Below are 20,425 nucleotides of genomic sequence, written 5' to 3' on the forward strand. Positions count from 1 at the left end.
GAATCGCGCAAGGGGTTTGTTGTGCTAGGTGCGCGGCTACCATGTACATAGTACTATTACAGCCCATCCCTACCAGTTGTGGAGCCTCACTACCCACATCGGATGAGCTTTGTTTTGTCTTTAATCGATTCTTCTTGGCAGTGTTTGGGAAGAAGGCGCTGCTAGCAGTGCTGAGCTGTTCTCCAACCTTCTCTGAGGCCATGACGATTCAGGGGTCGGGTGCTACCGAGGCAAGCGAAGGCATCAAGATTGCTGCAGGGGGTGCCGTTGCTTAGCGCTCGCTTACTCTAGCTGCTGCACCTGGGGAGAGATTGATGAACGACGAGTAATTTGCTGGTGATGGGATTCCCAGGTGAGATTCCGGATCCCCCAACTGGGGCTTTCATGGCTGTGGGTCGGCCGTACAGAGATTTAACTTTTAACTTAACTATGAGTGGGAAGTCGTGGGGCTCCCGGAACATCCTTCACACGTGCTCAATAAATGTGGAATTTGAGTAAATGCAAAAGTCAAGTTCAGATTTGAATCACTTAATCTGATGAACATTGACTTCATGCAAACATCGTCCACTTAATTCATATCTGAAAACCGATCAACAACAAAATTAATGCGTAAAGCATAAGTGGTACCGAGTAGGCAAGCGCTCGCTTATAATTCGCGGCGCTCCTAATACCTTGCATTTGAGTATGGTCTAATAAACTATGCCAGCTCCTTCACATCAAAGCCTGTTGTTCACCTGACGCCTCCTGAAGTCCTAAAGCAAAAATCAGGATCGCAACCGAAATGAACCGATTCCCCGCCGGGTTCTAGCTTATGTCAACGGCTTCACCCGTCAATCTATGTAGTAAATATGGACTAGGGTAACTTTTTGGAACGGTCCAACTCAAACTGCATGAGCCGGGTTGCTCATCATTCAGTTTTGCTTTCTTCAACACCAAAGCCGGTGTCTGGAGGTCGATGTATGCACGGCTTACACCACGCAGTATTTCGACAATACCCGCAATCCCTTCTGCAATAGCAGAAGCACACTCATAGACTTTCGGACCACGACCACCCGGCCATACATGTCTCCTACACTTGTACAACCGCCATCACTACTTCAACGTACCTTTACTCCTCCGAGAACTCCAGCCACCCACTGTGGAAATGGGTTGACTTTCCGCCATACGTGCTTATATTCATAACGCGACTACACATACCAGGTCGGCCGAGCTCCCTGCACAAGACGATTCGTTACTACGCCGGATATACTCCTGTAGCGAAGCATGAAAATAGGCATGGTACTAATCCACTGGTGAGATTGGAATAGTGATCGACCAGGAAACTTGATGCTTCTCTAGCATTAAGGAGACCATCGTACAGCTTACTCCATGTGAATACAGGAGGACGAGCCCCTTACGGAGCCAACTCGTCGGGAGTGGAAGCTCTATATTGTTAAGCTACTATATCGCCACAGTATACTCTTGATTAGGCACGATACCATCCAGTCGATCCTATTGAGAGCAGGCTTTCGGATCACTTCCTGGGTCTCATACTAGAGCATCGCCATTCCGCTGCAGATATAGCCCATTCTATTTTCGGCCAGCTTCCAAGGGTTTTGGTTCTGCTTCGAACTCAGAATAAGCAATCCTTCTGCCTGCGACAAAGTGATTAGTAGCGTAAGTGCATGAATTGAACTGGTGCGTTGAATCTGTAAACACTACAACACTTGAAACCACCTGTAGCTACTTGCTACGAATACTGGCAACTTTCATGGAGTGCTACGGGTCGTGGGACTCGAAGGCTGGAACGGTCAAGGTGAGCTCCCGCGACATACCAGCAAAGAGAAAGCCCACTCCCCCAAACACCGAGCTAGTTTGCTATGACGTTGGAGATTAGTCATACCAACATATTCGTCCTGGATCAAAATGATTACTTGTGGCAACATGGATGACTATTAATGGCCACAGTGCACGGAGAGCACTCCGTACACTAAGGCGACAAGCTCTCGGATCACCGAACTTGGGAAGTGGTGATCATGTGACTTAACCAGTGGGCATATGCCCCCTTTCTGTACACCGATATTCTCTTTTGTGGGCTTAGACTTCTATATACTACTTGACAGTACCTATACTATCATTTCACGCTTAGAACGTTACACTTGCGATCCCACGCTCATGCGAACACCATATTCACTATCCTATGCTCGAGTAGATTCAGGCTCTTCCTTTCAGTGCATCATACCAATCCTTCACTACAACAGTATTCTATATCAACTGTAGAAACTGTCATGTTACTATTATATACTCTCAAGTATAAAAGCAAAAGCTTTGCCAATTGCGTTGAAAAGGGAGGAGAGGGCGGCCGATGCCATTGCCGCCAAGACTCGTGACCAACACAATATTTCAATTCTTTTTTGTACTTGACCTCCAGAAGCCAGAACTTGATAATGAGCTATACTCAGTCAGAATTGATGACTAGTCAATGTATCCCAAACATCAGGGTGCTATCACTTTTCTTGAATGTACGGTGAAATCTAAGTCTTGAGAGGTTCAAAAGATTATGCTGCTGTAGTTGAATGACTCTTTTAGCCCTACGCTTCTCAAAATCAAGAGACAGCATCGTATCTGTATTGGCGTCATCAATTTTGACTGGTGGTATCTTCTAATGATAAATCTTTTGCAAAATGGCAGCAAGCACGTTGGCACACGCAGCTGTTCAAATACTCTGCACTCGTCAGTCTTCAACTAGCGGTGACTTGTTCTTGTTACCACTCGTAAGCAGTTTGAAGATAACATTTATCTTGTTTACAAATCGAAAACCTATTAGACATACCGCTCACGGTGTTATACTATAGCTATCGCTCCGGTGGTCACCAGAACGACCTATAGTTGTGTGGGAAAAGCCACGTAAATTTTAGGCTATACATAGCGCCGCAATTTGGTAATCCAGTCACGTGCCGGGCATCATCAGTTTATGCATTTACAGTGCGTCTGGCTGTTGCCTCCTTTAGTTGTTTGCACTCTTCTCTCTCTGTTCTCACACCCATCCAAGGCTGTTTGCTATGGGATCCCGGGCTTTCCGTCGCCAATAACTCCTATACATTCGAGCCATTCACGTAAGTGTCGTGCAAAAATGCCTAAGCCCAAGCCGATTTGACCAAGACTGTGACCTCACAAAGGAGAAGGATGTTCTTTCGGTGGGTACGGCCTAAGAAATTACGAATCTTGTGATGAAACATTGCATTGCACGTTGCTGAAGTATGTTTACCCTCATGCATTTCTGAAGTGTGCAATCGGGTTCTTATATACGTGGTTGGAAGCGTGAGAAAAACACTACAAAACAAGTACAACTGTTAGTCCTTGCGGTCTGATAGACTAATTGAAGATATAGCTGTGCATGGAGAGCAAACAGATTTCGTGTGGTCAGCGTTACTTGACTACGAATCTGAACGTAATTATGGCAGCTGAAGGGAACCCCAAGCTCCCCACTCACCACTCCGTTATTTCCACGATTGTTAACCGGTCTACAAATTTCTTGAACCAGATTACTGTCAATAGTACTATAGGCACATTGCCTCCTTCTGCCAGTAAATGATGTCATTTTTGAATTGCGGCAAACAGAGCTCCCCAAGCCTGACAAAGCAGCACTGGATCGGATGGTACTAGGCAGTTTAATGTGCATTTTAATTAAGGGTTCTGGTAACTGTAAACGTTGTTCGTGTGTTAGACCTGACTTTGCCCTGATCAAGGGTCCTAAACAATTATGTTTTGGTAACAAGTCGAGATTGTCATCAGCATATTGATCATCATACTTTTTTTTTTATTACTCACTTTTGGCCCAACATGTTTGTGTCTACATCTTGTCACTCCTCACATGTGTGACACCCTCGACCACCACTTACAACGCAAAGTTACTGGTCGAGCAAGGCCGGGTTGAAACCTTGAGTGAGATGTACATTGGAGTAGGAGCTCCCGGTTGGTTCTAATCCAGTTGTGCAGAACCTGCGGGCATTAGTGAGGCACACAGCGTCAGGGCTTTGTATTTTGCAGCCCAGAGTTTCATTGGTGCCCCCCTCCCCCCTCTCCTTTAGTAAAGGCTTGTTAATCGGTAGGTCAGAATGTACCTTGCTCGAATTCGACGATGAATGTCACGTTTCCATATCACTGAGGTAATAAGGGCGTAAGTCCCCGTAGCATACTTCTTAGAAGCGATGTGATGCGGGTTAAGATAGTCACTCTTGCAAGTTGGAATCCGCACAAGACATTGTGAACAGTCAAGAGAATTGTGAATGTTTGATTCTTTGTGCAGACGGACATTTTCCGCTGCCACTGCCTTCTGGCGGTAAGAAGGACCATCATAGCTATTGGTGGAAGATGCATGATGTTGGTTCCTCGTCTATACTAGTGGCATGAAAGGAGTCGAGGGTGGTGACGTATGACATATTCTGGCGCATAAGAAGAATGAAGCTCGATCCTTACTACACGCAGAATTTATAAGCGACTTCCACGCAAAGCAACCCTTCCATGTGCGTTACCAAACTCGTGGCAGCAAGGGCTTCTCACGTGGTAGACCATAGAAAACCATGGATTTGGTACTCAGCTGGCACTGAAAGCTGACGGGGAACACCTGCATGAGGCTGTTGCATGGGCGGGTCAGACTCTGCATTGTGAATGAACCAATTATTCTGTACCCAAAAGTACTCATAAGCACTTCCGAAAAGGGAGACTGGAGTGTGATGCCTCGAGCATACGATTGGCAGCGTTGCGGGCAGGAACTTGACAATCTGCTGGACAGATCTGTGGATTTCAGATTTTGCCAATCTCTACTTTTACCTTGCGCAGGCAAAGAGTCAAAACTCAGTGCAGTGCTATCTTCCTGAATGCATCGAATAACAAACATGAAACTGGGTCTCACCAAGCGACCCTCAAAGCCACGCTTGATGGGCATGATATGATTTGAAGAGCGCTAAGCCACGGGTACATGGGCCTACTCAACTAACCTAATATAATCTTGCATAGCATAGCCGGACCTGAAGACTCCATGTTTATTTTTATTACAATGTCTCATTCTTCACCCGGACTCATGCATGGCTATATATTATCTCATCAATATTCAACTGTTATATAGCCCGGTGTGGTACATATCTTAGCCAGCGGCATCTAGCAACTCGCTTCCCGTAATGCCATTGATAATCTTTTCATTTTCATTTTGTGTTCACCATACATTTCTGCATACACCCGGCGGCGCTGTTTGCTCGGAACATATGTATAATTAGATTTAACATGCGGCGTTCTGATTCCGGGTAAGAACCGGTACAAGGCCAAAAAACTAATCACCACATGCGCGGCAGCACGCCGGCACAAGAAATTGGGAGGAGCACAATTGCCGTTGCATAGATTCCTATCAGCAGGAGTTCCAGCAATAGACAGGGCCTTGATTGGACCTGGACCATGAGATGTTATGATTTTTAACGACTTCACGTGGCACTCCCATAATCCCTTGACTGGGGGAGGGGGCTGTGGGTAGTATGAGCCTTATTATAGTTGCCGATTGGACCGAGTGCACTGCCATACACAGTGAGTGCCACCCACTACTTCCCGGATCCAAGATTTCTTAGTACAAGCCATCCGCTCCAACCGTTCCTTAGGTCCCGCTGTCAGCACTTAACTTCTGAACCTAAAGATCGTGAACTTGATTGTCGGCGTTTAGCTGGTTTAGCGCTACTGTTGGTTTGGCATGGAAGTAGTTGCGCAAAACAACCAAGAATGTTGTCGTCTTTGCCAATTTCTGACCAAGGTGCCAAATTGGCTCGAATGGGTTTCGCCGCCAAGTAAATAAGCGAGAATTTCGGCTGTTACCAACAGATTGGACAACCGAGTTCATGAGATCAATCTACGCAAGTTTCCTGTCGGTTCCTGCTACCAACTAAATCTCATATGATAGTCCTAACCAATTTTCGAGGATGTGACTATGCTGAAGATTGCCAATGGAGGTGGTCTGTTTTTGGCATCGCGAGACCTTCCAGGTTTGAACTAGCCTGCCCTAAAAGTCCTTGAGTTTAGATGTGCCCGGTATGTCAAACCGATAAAACATTGAGCCGCAGGCAGAAATATAGCGATATGAGCCAATGCAGCCAATTCCCTGCACTGACATAAGAGGCTTCTTGAGACATGGTGACATGGTTCTTGATCCCTGCAGACCGTTCACAACCATGTACATAGAGTGTTCTAGACTACTCGGCCTTTATTGCTGGAGCTCTTCATGATTGTTGTAGTAAAGCTGAGGTGTTGCTTGGCTGGACTCAAAGGAAAGGTATGTCCTTGTATCGGGTTTTTTTTATTTTTATTTTTTTTGAATTATAATTATAGCTATAACTGACACAGTGCTACTACATACGCCGAATCGAAGTTTATGCCGGGATTTTGGCGTTAGCTACATGTGCAGATCCTTGAGCTTGCAAAGTTGGAACTGCAGTAGGTCATGAGCACATTTAAATGGTTTAGTATGATGGAGACCAATCGATGTCCAAATCGACTAACCTAGTAGGTTAGTTGCGACGGAAAACATACCAAGTACAGTAATTTGTAGCTTACCTTGACAGTCATGACAGTTGAGTGCTTTTGGCGAGCCGCGGATGCAGCCATGAACGTGTAACCCCTGTCCAGGCTGCCACTAAGGTTGTATCATCTTGCATGTGGCCGCACACTCGGAGCTGTCGATCCCTCCGCCTTTTCAGTGAGGAGCACCTCGAGTTTACCAGCACTTGGAGGCGGAAACTTTCTGTTGAGTAGAATGAAATTTTTTTTTTGGTTAATCTATCAACTTCCACAGCATTTTGGTGCGGATACCCCTCGGAGCTATCTGCCTAGCATCCTTGGTTCGTTAAAGAATGCCTTGTAAGGAATTCACCCCAGCCCTGCCCAAAGCCCCTGCAGAGGACAAGCCTGAGAGCTATGTACTTTGTATTATTCTTCATGATTTCATATCCACCTGTTGCGTAGGCAATGCTCAGCGACCGAATCAGTATTGGACAACAATACATCCCTGGCTTGCTAATTATGTAAATATAGTTTTGCAGTCGAATAACAAGCTGCAGTCCAAGATGTAAACAGCCACGTGGAAAGAGTCCCAAGGGGCTGGTGATGTGAGTGGCAATGCTGCTCGACAACTGGCCTTCATGTAGTTGTAGCCATGACACAAGTATCGTGCACAGCAATCATCGTACCGGTTTTTGGCCCTCTCAAGAGCATTGCGGGCCGCTCTATCCATTTTTTAGTCAGGCTCGATACGGAAAAGCAGAAAAGCTTGTCTGCAGCTACTCGCGTAAACCGGTCCAGTAATCCAATTGAAAAGGAGGTATTGAGTAAAATACTACTTGTAAATCGAGTATGGGCCGATCCTGCGAGGAACTTTTCGACTCTGGCCAATCATATTCAACAGGACGTGGAACCAAATGGGGTTAATGATGGCGGGACCGGTTGACTCCTTCGAAGTGGATATCAAAGTTTCTACCGGGCTGGCTGCAATGGTCTTCTTGACAAGCATTGTTCTTAGTGCGACAATATAATGTGCCGTGATCATACAGGTGTCCAATGGCAAGAATTTGCGAAGTCGACACTACATTGTTCTATTCCTCGGGCCTTGGCCTTAGTTGCATGATTTGACGCCGGGGGTACAGTATATTGGTGGATTTAAGCGCGATTTGCAGGGGACGTCCTTGCCGATGAGAGAGAGATCGTGTTCCCACAGCTATAGCGCTCCGGCGGCAGCAGTAAATATTGCTTGGCCTTGTTGAGATAGGATAAGAAAGTCACACCGGGTATCTTCTGTGGGGAGACTGGATTCTTGGCCGGCCAAAGAAGACATACATGGTGCACAGGGCGCAAGCGTGCTTGAAATCTATCATCGGAATTTCCAAGTTTATTCGTTGCGCCTGCACACAGGTACTCCCGTTTTAGCAATAGCAGTGCTGACGGGTGTTACCCGTAAGTCCTCGACGGTATGTATACCTTGCTCTACCCTTGACTGAGAAGCTCATAGCATGACTTCATCAAGATGCCCGAGAGGTCCCCGGAACTCGGACTCTCAGTGTGGAGCCCCGAGACTTTTACAATTGGAATATAAAGCGTGGCAAGCCACTCATAGGTAATATCTCTGTGATGCTTAACTCATAGCATTCCTTTGTTGAACAACCTAAGCGACGCACTTACAAGACTGTACGGGAAGCGACCTGCAACTACTAATAGTTGACATTATAAACATCGCCATTTTGAAGAACATGACTTTTGATATGGGTAGCTCGCGCCGCTGCTCCACAGAGGTACGTTTCCTGCTGCTTCGTATGTCTTTTCGTATTACTACTGCTACGTGCTACGTGCTGTGTAACCTACGAATATTGATTGTAGCCCATCCCTCACAACCAAATAACCCCAGCTCCCGAGGCATTCTACTATACCGCTACTACTTGGAGGCTTCCCAGGCCGAGTAACTTGTACAGGTCTATAAGTCCGGCATTGCAGGGGAGTGTGCTGGAAGGAAATGCGACGTAATACAAACGGTGTTGCTAATATGTCTTTACTAGGCAGCATTAAGTGCTTCTTTATCCCCATCAACAATAGCTGCAGTTGCAGCAACATCAGCGCAGTATCCTGTCACAGCAGATTCATGGACAACATATTCGGCATCCCAGCAAGGTGCGTCGCCCTATGGGTACAGTCTGCCGATACCTGATACCAGCTCTGGCAGCTGCCCAAGTGATACAGAATGGTCAGCGGAACAAAGTTCGTTCTCACATTCTCCAGCAAGTGCGTTCGATTTGCCTATGCATGACGGCGGGATAGGCACTCACGGATACGCTACACCGTACAACTACCCGTATCATAATGACTTCGAAGCCGCTGCGAGTCCATACCTCGACGCTACTGCCCCAAACACTCAGCGCCGACATTCAAAACATCTAGAACCTTCTTCATCCCGTACAAGGAGAAGGTACCCGCTTTCCCCACCACCACCACCTGCTGTTTCTACTAGATCAACCGCAAGTTCGAAGCTGCGGTCTGCTTCACGAGCGTCTAAAAACAACCACTTGAACCCACCAGCGACAGAGGAAGAACGTAAGAACCGAGCATCGCACAACCAAGTCGAGAAACAATACCGAAATAGACTTAATGCACACTTTGAAGCTCTTCTGGATACTCTTCCAGGTTATATGCGGGGAGGAGGTGACGACGACGACGACGACGACGGAGACCGGAAAATCAGTAAAGCTGAGGTGCTCGAGATGGCACGAAGACATATAACGGACCTTGAGAAAGAGCTCATGGTAGTTGAAGGAGAAAGGGATGAACTGAAGGACAACGTCGAGAGGCTTAGGTGGTTTGTTGCCAAATCGGATGGCGGATATGGGAGAAGTACTACTGCTACGCCAGGGGCTTAACATAATACGCAATGGAATATATTCGAAGAAAGCGATGAAAAGGGCGACGAGAAGCTTAAAACTCTATCCAAAGCAGGCTGTATAGGGTCTGTCATGTACAACAAATTTTTTTTAAAAATACACTTAGAGGCAATTCACCTCGCCTGGGAATACGCAATGTGACTCCCAGCCGCATAAATCATGGAACAAACAATTATAGCCAATGCTTGTGTGCTCTATGGAGGTTTGGTTGGCCACCATGCAACTTACAGGACCGCAAGTTTGACCTTTCTATACTCCTACATACAATTCTAACTAAGGGACTAAAAGTGCCTCCACATAATCGATTACCCGCAGTCGACAGGACGACTGTCGGCTACTACTAGGCGTTCGCTAGGCAGTTGAACTAAATATTAAAACAACCCTATGTGAGCGCCCTGTATACTTTCTTTCAAACATTGGCACCCCAATCTTCACCGTACGATGACTACAGCTCGGCGAAGCTCGAGAAACATAGAATGACTAAACTATATCAATCCCCAGATAGCCAGCCTGCCGCGATTAGCATTGTACGTTGACTACCGGTGTTCTGGCCGCTGTGCCGCAGGATTCATCGGTTTGCCCAAGGATCAAAAATCCGTTGGGTGTGGCGTCAATACCTGCTGCGTGGATCCCCCTTAATTTGAATTTTGCCGACATGAACGACTGGCGCGTAAGTCAATGCAGGTTTTTTCATAACTTCATTTATAAGCATATGTCAGTACGGCCGTAAGTCAATAAATTGAGCTAGTCGATACAACTCGGCATGTTCCTTCAGCCTTCAAGGGACTTTAGGTAGACCGATCGATTTACTAGGTACCGCGGCCCGGTCTAAGCCTTTGAATCGTTGTTAGTCAAACGTTGCCTACTTTGACCATAACGCGCTTATCAATGCCTTAACAGAAAGGCCAGGGTAGCAAGCCTACAGTAGAAAAGCACTATTGGGCGGGTATTTTGGCAGGGGAGGCACAACTGCAATGGAGCGCAACAGCACAGAAATACCCCTGCTATCAGCCCTGCCCGGTGCTGATTTCTCAGCATCCCTACCATGGCACATTGGAACCCTGTCTACTTAGTGCACAAAGTACGATACCTCAAATGTATCCACCTCGCCCTCGTTTCGTGGCATCGTCTATCCCGCTTACGCCCTTGTTGTATTGGGGGCCACGCGGTACGCGCAGTGGCCATGCCACCACCCATAGTATGCAGGAGAACCTCCAAGCGATCGAGTGCTGTGTTCCGTATGTTGTACGCATATCTACACGTTCCTCTAAGCGAACGTGCGTTGGTCTACGGGCATGATACCGTTGTAGGCCGGAGAGGTCTTTTCAGAGTTGTCGATCGCATTTCAAGGGTCCCCGAGCCAGTCAGTTTTTCTCTTGACCAAACATTGTCCCCAATTCCATGGGTATGCACACTACGACAAGATTTATGCAGCCATTTGGAGTCCCCAAAACATCGTAGAAAGAATAAAACGGAACATCGAGTATGATTTACACGTGCAACGACACCCATGGACCAAAGTTTGGAGTAGGACAGCCATCCATCAGTGGGGTAAGACCCCCGCAGAAATGGTGCACACAAGAAACGCGGATACCCTGAATTACGAATTTCGCGTTTCTCCCGCTTTAGGACCTATGAAGTACTTGGGGAAATGTAAGAGATTTCTTAAAACGTGTTAACGATGCTCCCTAACCTCCTTTTGATTCCTGATATGAGTTTTAGCCATTAGGGCTTTGCGTTATGGTTAATAATACACGTGAAGATGGCTTGTCTTGGGGAAGCTATAGTTCGGCGGGCTATGTACATATGAGTGTCTGGTCACATGGACCCATCTTTTAGTGCGGTGTGCGACTTGCCAAGCTCGCTAAAATGGTGATCAAGCTTTGAGCTGGTTCCATTTGAGTAGCAGTGTATACTGTTTTTACGTCATAATGTCCAACGAATCGGTGAGATGGCCGAGTTGGTTATGGCGCCAGGTTAAGGTCAACCTTAACACCTACTTCCTGGTACGGAAACGTGCGTGGGTTCAAGTCCCACTCTCATCAACGCTTCCCCTAGATCGAATCTAGGTTTGTCTTTTTGTTCTCCCTATTGTCTCAAGACAATAGATCTCCAACCTAGTGTATACATCTTGATGGTTAGAAATCACAGAACCATTCATGAACGTGTGGTGCATGATAAATTAGTATGGTTACACAAATGTTTATGGCTATCCAATTTTGTCTGTTCGACGGCTTAACAACTATTCTTTTGAGCGTGAATCTTCGTCATCGGACTGCACGTGTGAGTTAAAGTGTGTCGTCATGAGTGGTGTGATGTGGCTTGCACTAAACATTCTAACCAGTAATATAAAAAATGTGCAACTAGGGACCTTGAGGCGTCGAAGTCCCGCTTCGACTGATCCGCCTCTATAAGCATCCGATTTAGTACAGCACACGAGATTCAAAATGACCACCCTTCCCTTTCCCTGGGATATAGGCCTAGTTTTGGTCGTCAATGAGCGATTGAGTGTGTATGTAAAAGTGTGAAACATCGTGGAAGTATACGTAAGTTTCATGCTATTTTGACAACGAAAACGTGATATTGCCCCAAAAAGTTTGAAGGTATCGAGTACTAATACTCTAACGAATAGCATGGTATATCAGCATCAGAATCATCAGCTGTGGGCAAGATGATCAAACTCAACATATACCAAAGGTTGGCGCAGTCACTGGTAATACAGAATCTTTTGTGTATTTATGTCAAATGTAGGAAGAACACTTGACACATACTCGACTATCTCCTGGAGATATGATATTCTTCAAGGATGACGCTAGACTAATGGCAAGTTGAGGAAAGATGTAGTACAGCATGTAATATACGTTGGTAGATGCGATGAACATTCACTGTTGCTAACCCAAACATAACCGTACACATGGATATCATAGCGCCAAATAGACCTTTGTTTTGATCATATATGGGATAGGAACTCTGTCCATTCTACCGTCGAAAAGGCACCTTAAGATACTTCTCTCATGCTCCAACAAGCTCTCAAAGCGATGGCACTGAGCGAAGCACAGAAGATCTTGTCAGACCCAACCAGATTGGAGTTCCCTCAAATATTCTCCGGCTCGGTTATCTTTGTTATTTCCAAAACCCGTTATGGACTCCGTGGACTTCTCTTATAGCTCCTAACATAATACGTCCTGGACTTACGGGATTCCGTCTATATCGAGCCTGTCGATGGCTATAGGCCAGATATCTGATTAATAATTCAGAAACCCCCCATCCCCGCGTCAGAGCGTACTGCAGATATAGGAATCGTTGTCGTTGAGTGTCATTGATGGCATTGTTTGCATGAACTTCTCACACGAACGCCACCAGAAAGCCGGAAAGATCAGAGACGACGACATGTTATATACACTAACCTGAACTTTTTCTAGTCACCACCCTTGTTTCCTACTAAAACCCATGATGTTCATAATCACAGATCTTTACGAAAAAGAACTAGAAAAATATATAAATTAATTTCATATATTTAGAAATACTTTAACAATTCTATAGATAATAAGCTCTGTTATTTAGTCATACCGTTTAATTGGTTATAATCTAGATTTATACAAACTTAAGATTCAAAATTGATATTTTCCCTCTAAAATTTACTCATTTATAAAGTCTTCAATCTATAAGCTAATATCTTTAACATCTCAGCATACTTTATAAAACAGACTAAGCAAAACTTATGCGTATGGACTTATAAGCAAAACAATAAAAAGGTATAATTTTGCAATTTATTCTGGGTTTATATGATGTGAACAAATATCATGAGTTTTGGTGTGATTTTGGGCTTGTTTGCTCTGGAAGCTGTCCGTTAGAACCACATATTCGACTGTAGGGCCTGATCGATCTCCAGAAGTGCGCACTGGGCGTTTTCTGGGGAGATATTGGTCATGCCATGGAGATTCTCTGGGACAAGACAGCTTCTGCGGGATAGGACAATAAGAGGATGCTGGATGAGCGGAACCTAATTATTTAATGCACACGATGGTTGCTTAAGGTTGTCAAATATATGAATGCCACTAGACAGTAACAAGCCTGCTTCTTTGTGGCACCGACAGACAAGTTGTCATCATATTACTTAAGGCTCGAATGGAGATTAGATAGGTGAGCTGTGAATATACTACAGCCAATCATTCATGAAATACACATGACAGCGTAGCATATCATGCGTCACTGTGTACAATAAACATGTTCGCATGTTGCTACATTAACAGGCTCTTATCCAAATGAACCCTTTTGTCATCTGGGATGGTCAACATATATCAACAGAACACCATGTTTGGTGTGTATTATTATGATGCTTATGTAAAAAACCACCACTTATGCCTCGATGCCGCTTAATACCGAACGCCTATCCAATGCAGTGTATGAACTCTATCGCAATCAACAATTATGCAGCGGAAAGTAAAACTAGACCCGAATCTCACAAACTTGAAGTCCCTTAGGGCTGTACATCTGAGCTTTCACTGTGGTCTGGCCTTATTTCTCCACTCTCATGAGTTTGCCCGCCTTCAGGAATCGTGTTCCGGCGATGCCTCTTGCGTCCGAATAAGTCACCTAGAGTATTACTCAGACTCCTAGCCCGACCCCTAAGACTCCCTTTTCCGTCGATAGCGTCGCTTACTTCGGCTGGCAAAGGCTCGATTTGTGGTCGTTCTGGAGGTCCTCCTTCGATTTCGTCTTCGTCATCGCTATAAGGCACATAGAGACTAGATCTTATACCGGACCTCGTGCGCCGCATAGATTTTCTCCTCAGCAGAACACCATCTTCACCTCTCAGTAGTGTATCACCGACAACAGCGCTCACGGTCGATGAAAGAGGCGATGGTGAAATGATAGCATTGGAGAGGTGACGGCTATGAGGCCTCGAAGTAGAGAACGAGGCGCGAGGCGTTCTAGGCTCCGTGGGTGAAGGAGGCATGACAATGTGGGGGGGCAGGTTGGTGTCTATTGGCAATGGATCTGTGTTTGTCGAAACCATGGAGTGTATCGTAACGACACTATCCTCCGAAAATGCTGAGGGCAAGCCTGGATGCGTTTGGTTCTCCCATGGATTGACTAGAAGAGGAGAGGCTTCCGTCGGAGACCCCTTCAAGGACAATGGCGCACGGGAAGTGACGGCGTCGGGTTTCCTTGGAGATGGAATTCCCGAGTCGCGCTGAACACTGATGGGTCGAGGGGCAAAGCTGACACGAGATGAACGCCTAGAAGGGTGTGCCGTTGATTGGTGCCTCTCTGGCTCGGGTTTTGTCCCATTAGCAATGCTCGCTTCCTGGTCTGCGAGACCAATGGTTTCCTCAACCCCTTCATCGTCCGACAGCCCGTCTTCCTCGTCGTGCTGCGTCCTGCCACTAGTAATGAGGAAAACACCAAAGAAAGTAAGTAAACACCCGCCGACAAACTTGATAGCCTGTTCGGCGCTTGTTCGCTCGAAATCCCGGTATAGGATGGCGCTTCCAATAATTACAGACAAAGTGAACATGACAAACTGTATAGGGATGACCTGCGTCGAATCAAACCGCTGGAGAGCTTTATTCACATAGCGGACTTGCATGACCGCGGTACCCAGGAGTACAAGTAGAAGTACGTATGTGACTGGCGTTGCGAAGGCTCCCCAGAGTGTCGAGGACAGCATAGAGGAAACACCTTTTGTGGAGAGAGCAGTATAGGCGCCTATTTCATTAGCACTTTATACATAGGGGACGAGCGCCACGACTTACCAAATAGACCAACAAGACCGAGGTCGATGAGAATAGTCCTGTTGCCATACTTGGGGCTGGCACACATCAACACAATGATGAGGGAGATAGAGACGGCCATGTAAATCTCGAATTCCATGGTGGATATGGCATCCCATACTCCTTCAGGATCCAGCTTCGTTTCCTCTTGCTTTGCGCTCAGAACGACGACGACGGCACCAGCGACGGCAATGACGACGCCCCAGAAATCTCGGTTCCGGAACACCTCGCCGAAAAAGATTGGCGCAATGACACAGTTTGATACCAATGCCACCACACCAAGAGGCGATACGATTGACGCAGGAGCAAAGCCGTATGCTAGGAAATTGCCCATTTCTCCAATAGTCATCAGAATCTGCCCCAACCACCAAGAGGGTGACCTGAGATAGTTGGAATTAACCCTTTCCTCGCCGATGGTGTTGCCCGACGTGGTTGAGTCTCCAGACGGGAATGACCGGGCGAGCGGACGCGTTTCTGACTGAGGACCGTCGTCATCGGAGCTCGTTCGAGGACCTTGGCTGCTTGGTTCGGCGGTGCCGTAAGCGTTCCCTTGACCATTCTGTGACCTCTCGGCCTCCCTAGCTCTTTGCCTTGCTTCGACCTTCCTTTTGTGCAATTTTATATGTGTATACCTCTGTACGTTGAGGGCGAGGGCAATGAGAATGTTTCCCACAATGGCAGTAATTATGCCGATGAGCGAGCTCCATTCTCCCAGCTTGGAGTCGTCCCCTTTCCCATCGCCAACGCCTTCGGTCCAGCCCGGATCGAGGTTATCGAAATCCGGAAGCACAGGCATATCGGCCGCGTCTAACTGGGACGGAGTGCGGTATACCGTGAAGTGAAAGCCTTCCAGTCGAGGGGGGCAGAACGGCGAATGAGTTATGTGTGTGTATGTATGCATGCGACTCGCGCCAGGAAGCGATCCAGGTGTAGAGTATAGGCGATGACGCTGCGCGCCCGGGTGTGGTTGGTCGGGGTCGCGGAATCATGTGTCGCCGCTCGCTACCTGCAGTAGATAAGGATGGCAGCGTAGGATGGTGCGAGGTAGAGGAATGATCGCAGGACAAGAATGGAACGCGTGGAAAAGCGTTAAGGATCAATAATCAGGTGGATACCAGGGAGGTCGAAGCACTGTTGATAATTAATTGATTTGGACGGGGTCTGGGAATAAAGCCTCGGGTTGATGGATTGATTGATTAAGTGATTGATCATTGTCGGCTGGGTAAGGTTGCTCTCTCTGAAACCCGATAGCGAGCTTGATGAGGTTTGTAGGTCCACTACTGTTCCGTAAGTAAGCACTGTACTACTGTACATAATTACATGCAGTGTATATGGCATATGCTAATAATTAACTTCCGCGATGCGAAAAGGGAAGCAAGTGGTTTGCGCTAACTAAAAGTGCTACCAATGCACCTGCTGCGTCATCTCAGTGACATGACATTCATTGTACTCCGAAAATAATGATAGTAATAATAATGATGATAAAACAATGAGCAGGTTGCGACATGGAACCCGAATGGCGTTAGTTGAAGCCCGCCCGTGCTGTCTCAGCCTTGCGTCAAGTCAACTAACCATTAAAGTAAAGCAAAGTAGAGTAAGGAAAAAGTAAAGCATGTAACGGGTCAAATTTGAATATCTTTTCAATCCATCGTACTTGTCCATTTCCACAGCCACCTACTATACCCATCTTCCCACTCAAACATCCCCCTTTCTCGGCAACCATGAGCGACGACGAGGACATCCACATCGACGGACCCGACCTAGCAGCAGATGATCCCATGCGCGCCTTCTTGCCGACTTCTTTTGGCAAGAAATCCAGAGAGGCTGATATTGCGACTCAACTGGATCGCAGCAAGAGGGCAGCAGATAAAGTGGAGCAAAAGACACGAGGCCCAGCCTCAGACGGTTCAACCAACAGCGGCGACGATGACTCCGGCGGTTCAAACTCCGATAGCGACGACGACGACGATGACGAGTACCCGACTTCGCATGAGATGGTCGTCAAGACTCACGACCGCGCAGTCACCTCAGTGTCGCTAGATCCAGCTGGTGGCAGGCTGGTCTCTGGTTCCATTGACTGCACTGTCAAATTACACGACTTTGCATCCATGACTCCCACCACTATACGTGCCTTTCGGTCTGTGGACCCGTACGACACGAAACCCTCAGCTGCCGGCTCCGAGACACACCCTATACATCATGTAGAGTTCAACCCGCTAGCGGGAAATGCCATCCTCTGCATATCCGCCCACCCCCAGGCTAAGATCATGTCCCGAGACGGCGACATCCTGACCGAGTTCGTCAAGGGTGACATGTACCTCCGGGATATGAACAACACAAAAGGCCATGTCTCAGAGATCACGACCGGCACGTGGCATCCAACCGACAAGAACCTCTGCGTCACGGCAGGTACCGATAGCACACTGCGCATCTGGGATATCAACAACAAGCGTAGTCAGAAAGAAGTTCTGGTCTTCAAGTCGAAAGCCGCAGGCAACGCAGGACGCACTAGGATGACGGCTGTCGCCTGGGGAAGTCCAGCTCAAGGAGGCAGCAATATCCTGGTCTCAGCAGCTCTGGATGGTACATTGGTTATGTGGAGCGGCAATGGTCCCTTCTCGAGGCCATCGGCCGAGGTGAGGGAAGCCCACAAGCCCAATACCTGGACTGGTGGCATCGATATCAGCTCCGATGGACGAATGGTCGTCACGAGGGGAGGCGACAACCTCATCAAGCTTTGGGATACGCGCAAGTTCAAAGAACCTCTCGTTACCGTTGAGCACGCTTCGACTTCGGATCACTATCCCATGAGCAACATCAGATATGCACCGAACTCGACGAGCATCATCACGGGATCGGCCACCGGTCACCTGCATATCCTCAACCCAGGAAACTTGCAGGCAGAATACACAACACCAATCACTCCAGGGTCGCCTTTGATCACGGTAGACTGGCATCCGAAGATCAACCAGATCATCACTGGTTCAGCCAACGCCGAAACACATATTCTATACAATCCGGACATGTCCAGTCGTGGCGCCATAGACGTCATGTCGCGAGCTCCCAAGAGGCGTCACATAGATGACAATCCCGAGTTCACCACAGATCAAACTCTTGGCCTGTCGGGAGATTCCATCATCACGCCAGGTGCAATGCCTGGCACACGAAAGGCTGGCGTCACAGCTTCTGGCCGATCCTTGGACCCCCGACGACCCCAGGTACAGCAAATCACGCCATTCATGCGCAGCCAGCCCGATGAGAAGCAGATCAGCGAGAACATTCCTTTGAGCCGAATGCTTCACGAAGATCCCCGAGAGGCTCTACTAAAATACGAGAAGCTCGCCAAAGAAGATCCCATGTTTACAAAGGCTTGGAACAACACTCAGCCTGTGACTCAGTATGCGGATGCCAGCGACGAAGAGGATGCAGGTCCCGACAAGAAGAAAGTCAAGCGCTGAAGCAGCGGGTGAGGGGTTTGGTCGAGGTAATGTTAACGTATCGTACAGATGGCCCATTTGTGACATAGGATGTTGACGCGAAAAACCCCGTAGGCCGTAGCTTATCATGGCAAAGTCGAGGAAGCGAGCGTTTCCTGTCGCGACATTGAAACAGAGTCATGGATGGTGGGCGCCAAATGTTCTGAACGCCCTCATTGCGGGACGCGCCATTGACGTGTAAGTTGCGTCAGTCATGCTCGGATCGCCAAAGTCAGGGGAACAGGGCGTAGACGAGGGAAGAGTGTTGTGCGAGGGACCTTTGACCATGCATTTGTCTGGGATTCAATATCATGGCTACGCATGTATGGTGTACACTACTCGCGCCAAGAATTACAAGCACTCTGTCTATGGTGCTGCTGATAAAATTGCAAAGAATACTAGTGGATTGACCTAGGAAAAGACCGTCCGCCGAAGAATGTCAATTCATGCGCGAGTACTAACTTATACTACCCTTGTCCGGGGGGGCGTTTTAAGCTCATAGGATGCTGGCCGATTGGGCGATGTGTTTGTACGAAGGCGCCAGATGCGGAAGGCGGGTCTTGTGTTGCATACCGACATAAGGTGCTTACTTAGCTTCAAGATGACCAGCGCGTGCTGTAGTATGGGTGCATGTGTTGTTTTGACGGGCTTGCACAAGTACAAAGCAACAAATGATCCGAGGACTTGAGTTCAAGAGCAGCAAAGACCAAGTCACTCCTCGCAGCAATCATGACGACTCACGACGGAGACTTGACAATCACGAGCAGCAGCAGCCAAAGACAAAACAAACGATTTGATTGGCGGTAGCGGAAGTGAAGAAATTCCGGGCCCCCTTGACCCCACAGATGAGGACTAGCGTAGCGAAAGCTCGGATCATTTTTACGCGGGCAGAGAGTGCCAGTGCCAAGTGCTAGTGCCAGATGCGCTGCTGGTTTGTGCCTTGCAATCAAATCAATCAATCATCCCTCTTGAGTCTTTCCACCTCAGCAAGATTGAATCCATCCACCCCCAAGCCATCAAACAGCGTGTCCGCGCCAACCCACATTGACCGCGAAGCATCGAAAAGCATCGCAACAAGGTCAGACCTCAACTTTGCGCGCTATTTGGGTCCGAGATTGTCACTTTTTTGCATCCCCCCAGCGCATTTCATTGCAGTGCAGCCGCGACGAACTCCCCTCCCCCACTGAGAGATTCCTTCCTCGTTTCTTCCCACCCTCGCACCTTCGCACCTTCGCACTTTTGCATCCCAGCCGCACTCTCTTACAGCAGAGTGAGTAGGCCTTTCATTTGTTGCATTTCTCGATTCTTGCGCGTCGTCCACCGCATCGACCCCCCTCCCGGACCACCGTTCCGAGCTTCGACGATATCTTTTTTTTTTTCCCTTCCCTTTCTTGTCTTGACCCGCGCCGCAACGCGACTTATCCTCCATCGCAAAGCTACAGTACCGCGTACCGTCTACCGTCTACCGTAATCGCCTTGCTTCCAGTATCCAAGGCTGACTCCGCGACGCGCCCGCCCTCAGCACTCTACATCCGCATTCGACCTGACCTACCCTGCCATATCGTCACCTTGCACTCAGAGGATAGCCCTACTCGGACTTGCTTTCTCACAAGACTACATGCTTCGAGACATGCAATCGTCGTGATACCGCACTTTGGAGAAGTAAAAGGAATTGCCGAAAGGGTACCCGCAGTGGTGTGATTGAACAAGCGAGACGAGCCGGGACGCGATCAAG

At 47.7% G+C, this 20,425-nt stretch overlaps 2 protein-coding genes and 1 non-coding gene across 3 annotated transcripts; 2 read left to right on the forward strand and 1 right to left on the reverse strand.

Moving 5' to 3' along the window:
- Positions 1-11,382: 11,382 nt before the first annotated feature.
- BKA67DRAFT_t17 lies at positions 11,383-11,482 on the forward strand. The gene has a single exon. It is a non-coding gene; the product is annotated as a tRNA-Leu (tRNA).
- A 3,353-nt stretch (positions 11,483-14,835) lies between these two features.
- On the reverse strand, positions 14,836-15,608 carry BKA67DRAFT_487105 (magnesium transporter; the record flags this gene model as incomplete). The annotated part of the gene is made up of 2 exons (XM_046096930.1): positions 14,836-15,149; positions 15,197-15,608. Coding segments are annotated over 2 exons (726 nt in total), but the record flags the coding sequence as incomplete, so codon positions are not given.
- A 1,327-nt stretch (positions 15,609-16,935) lies between these two features.
- Positions 16,936-18,672, forward strand: BKA67DRAFT_510589 (WD40-repeat-containing domain protein; the record flags this gene model as incomplete). The annotated part of the gene is made up of 1 exon (XM_046097338.1): positions 16,936-18,672. The coding sequence occupies one exon, from the start codon at positions 16,936-16,938 to the stop codon at positions 18,670-18,672; it is 1,737 nt and encodes a 578-aa protein (XP_045964918.1).
- Between the last annotated feature and the right edge of the window lie 1,753 nt (positions 18,673-20,425).

The sequence above is a fragment of the Truncatella angustata genome (genome assembly GCF_020726525.1).
Source record: "Truncatella angustata strain MPI-SDFR-AT-0073 chromosome Unknown BKA67scaffold_1, whole genome shotgun sequence".
Lineage (NCBI taxonomy): Eukaryota > Fungi > Ascomycota > Sordariomycetes > Amphisphaeriales > Sporocadaceae > Truncatella > Truncatella angustata.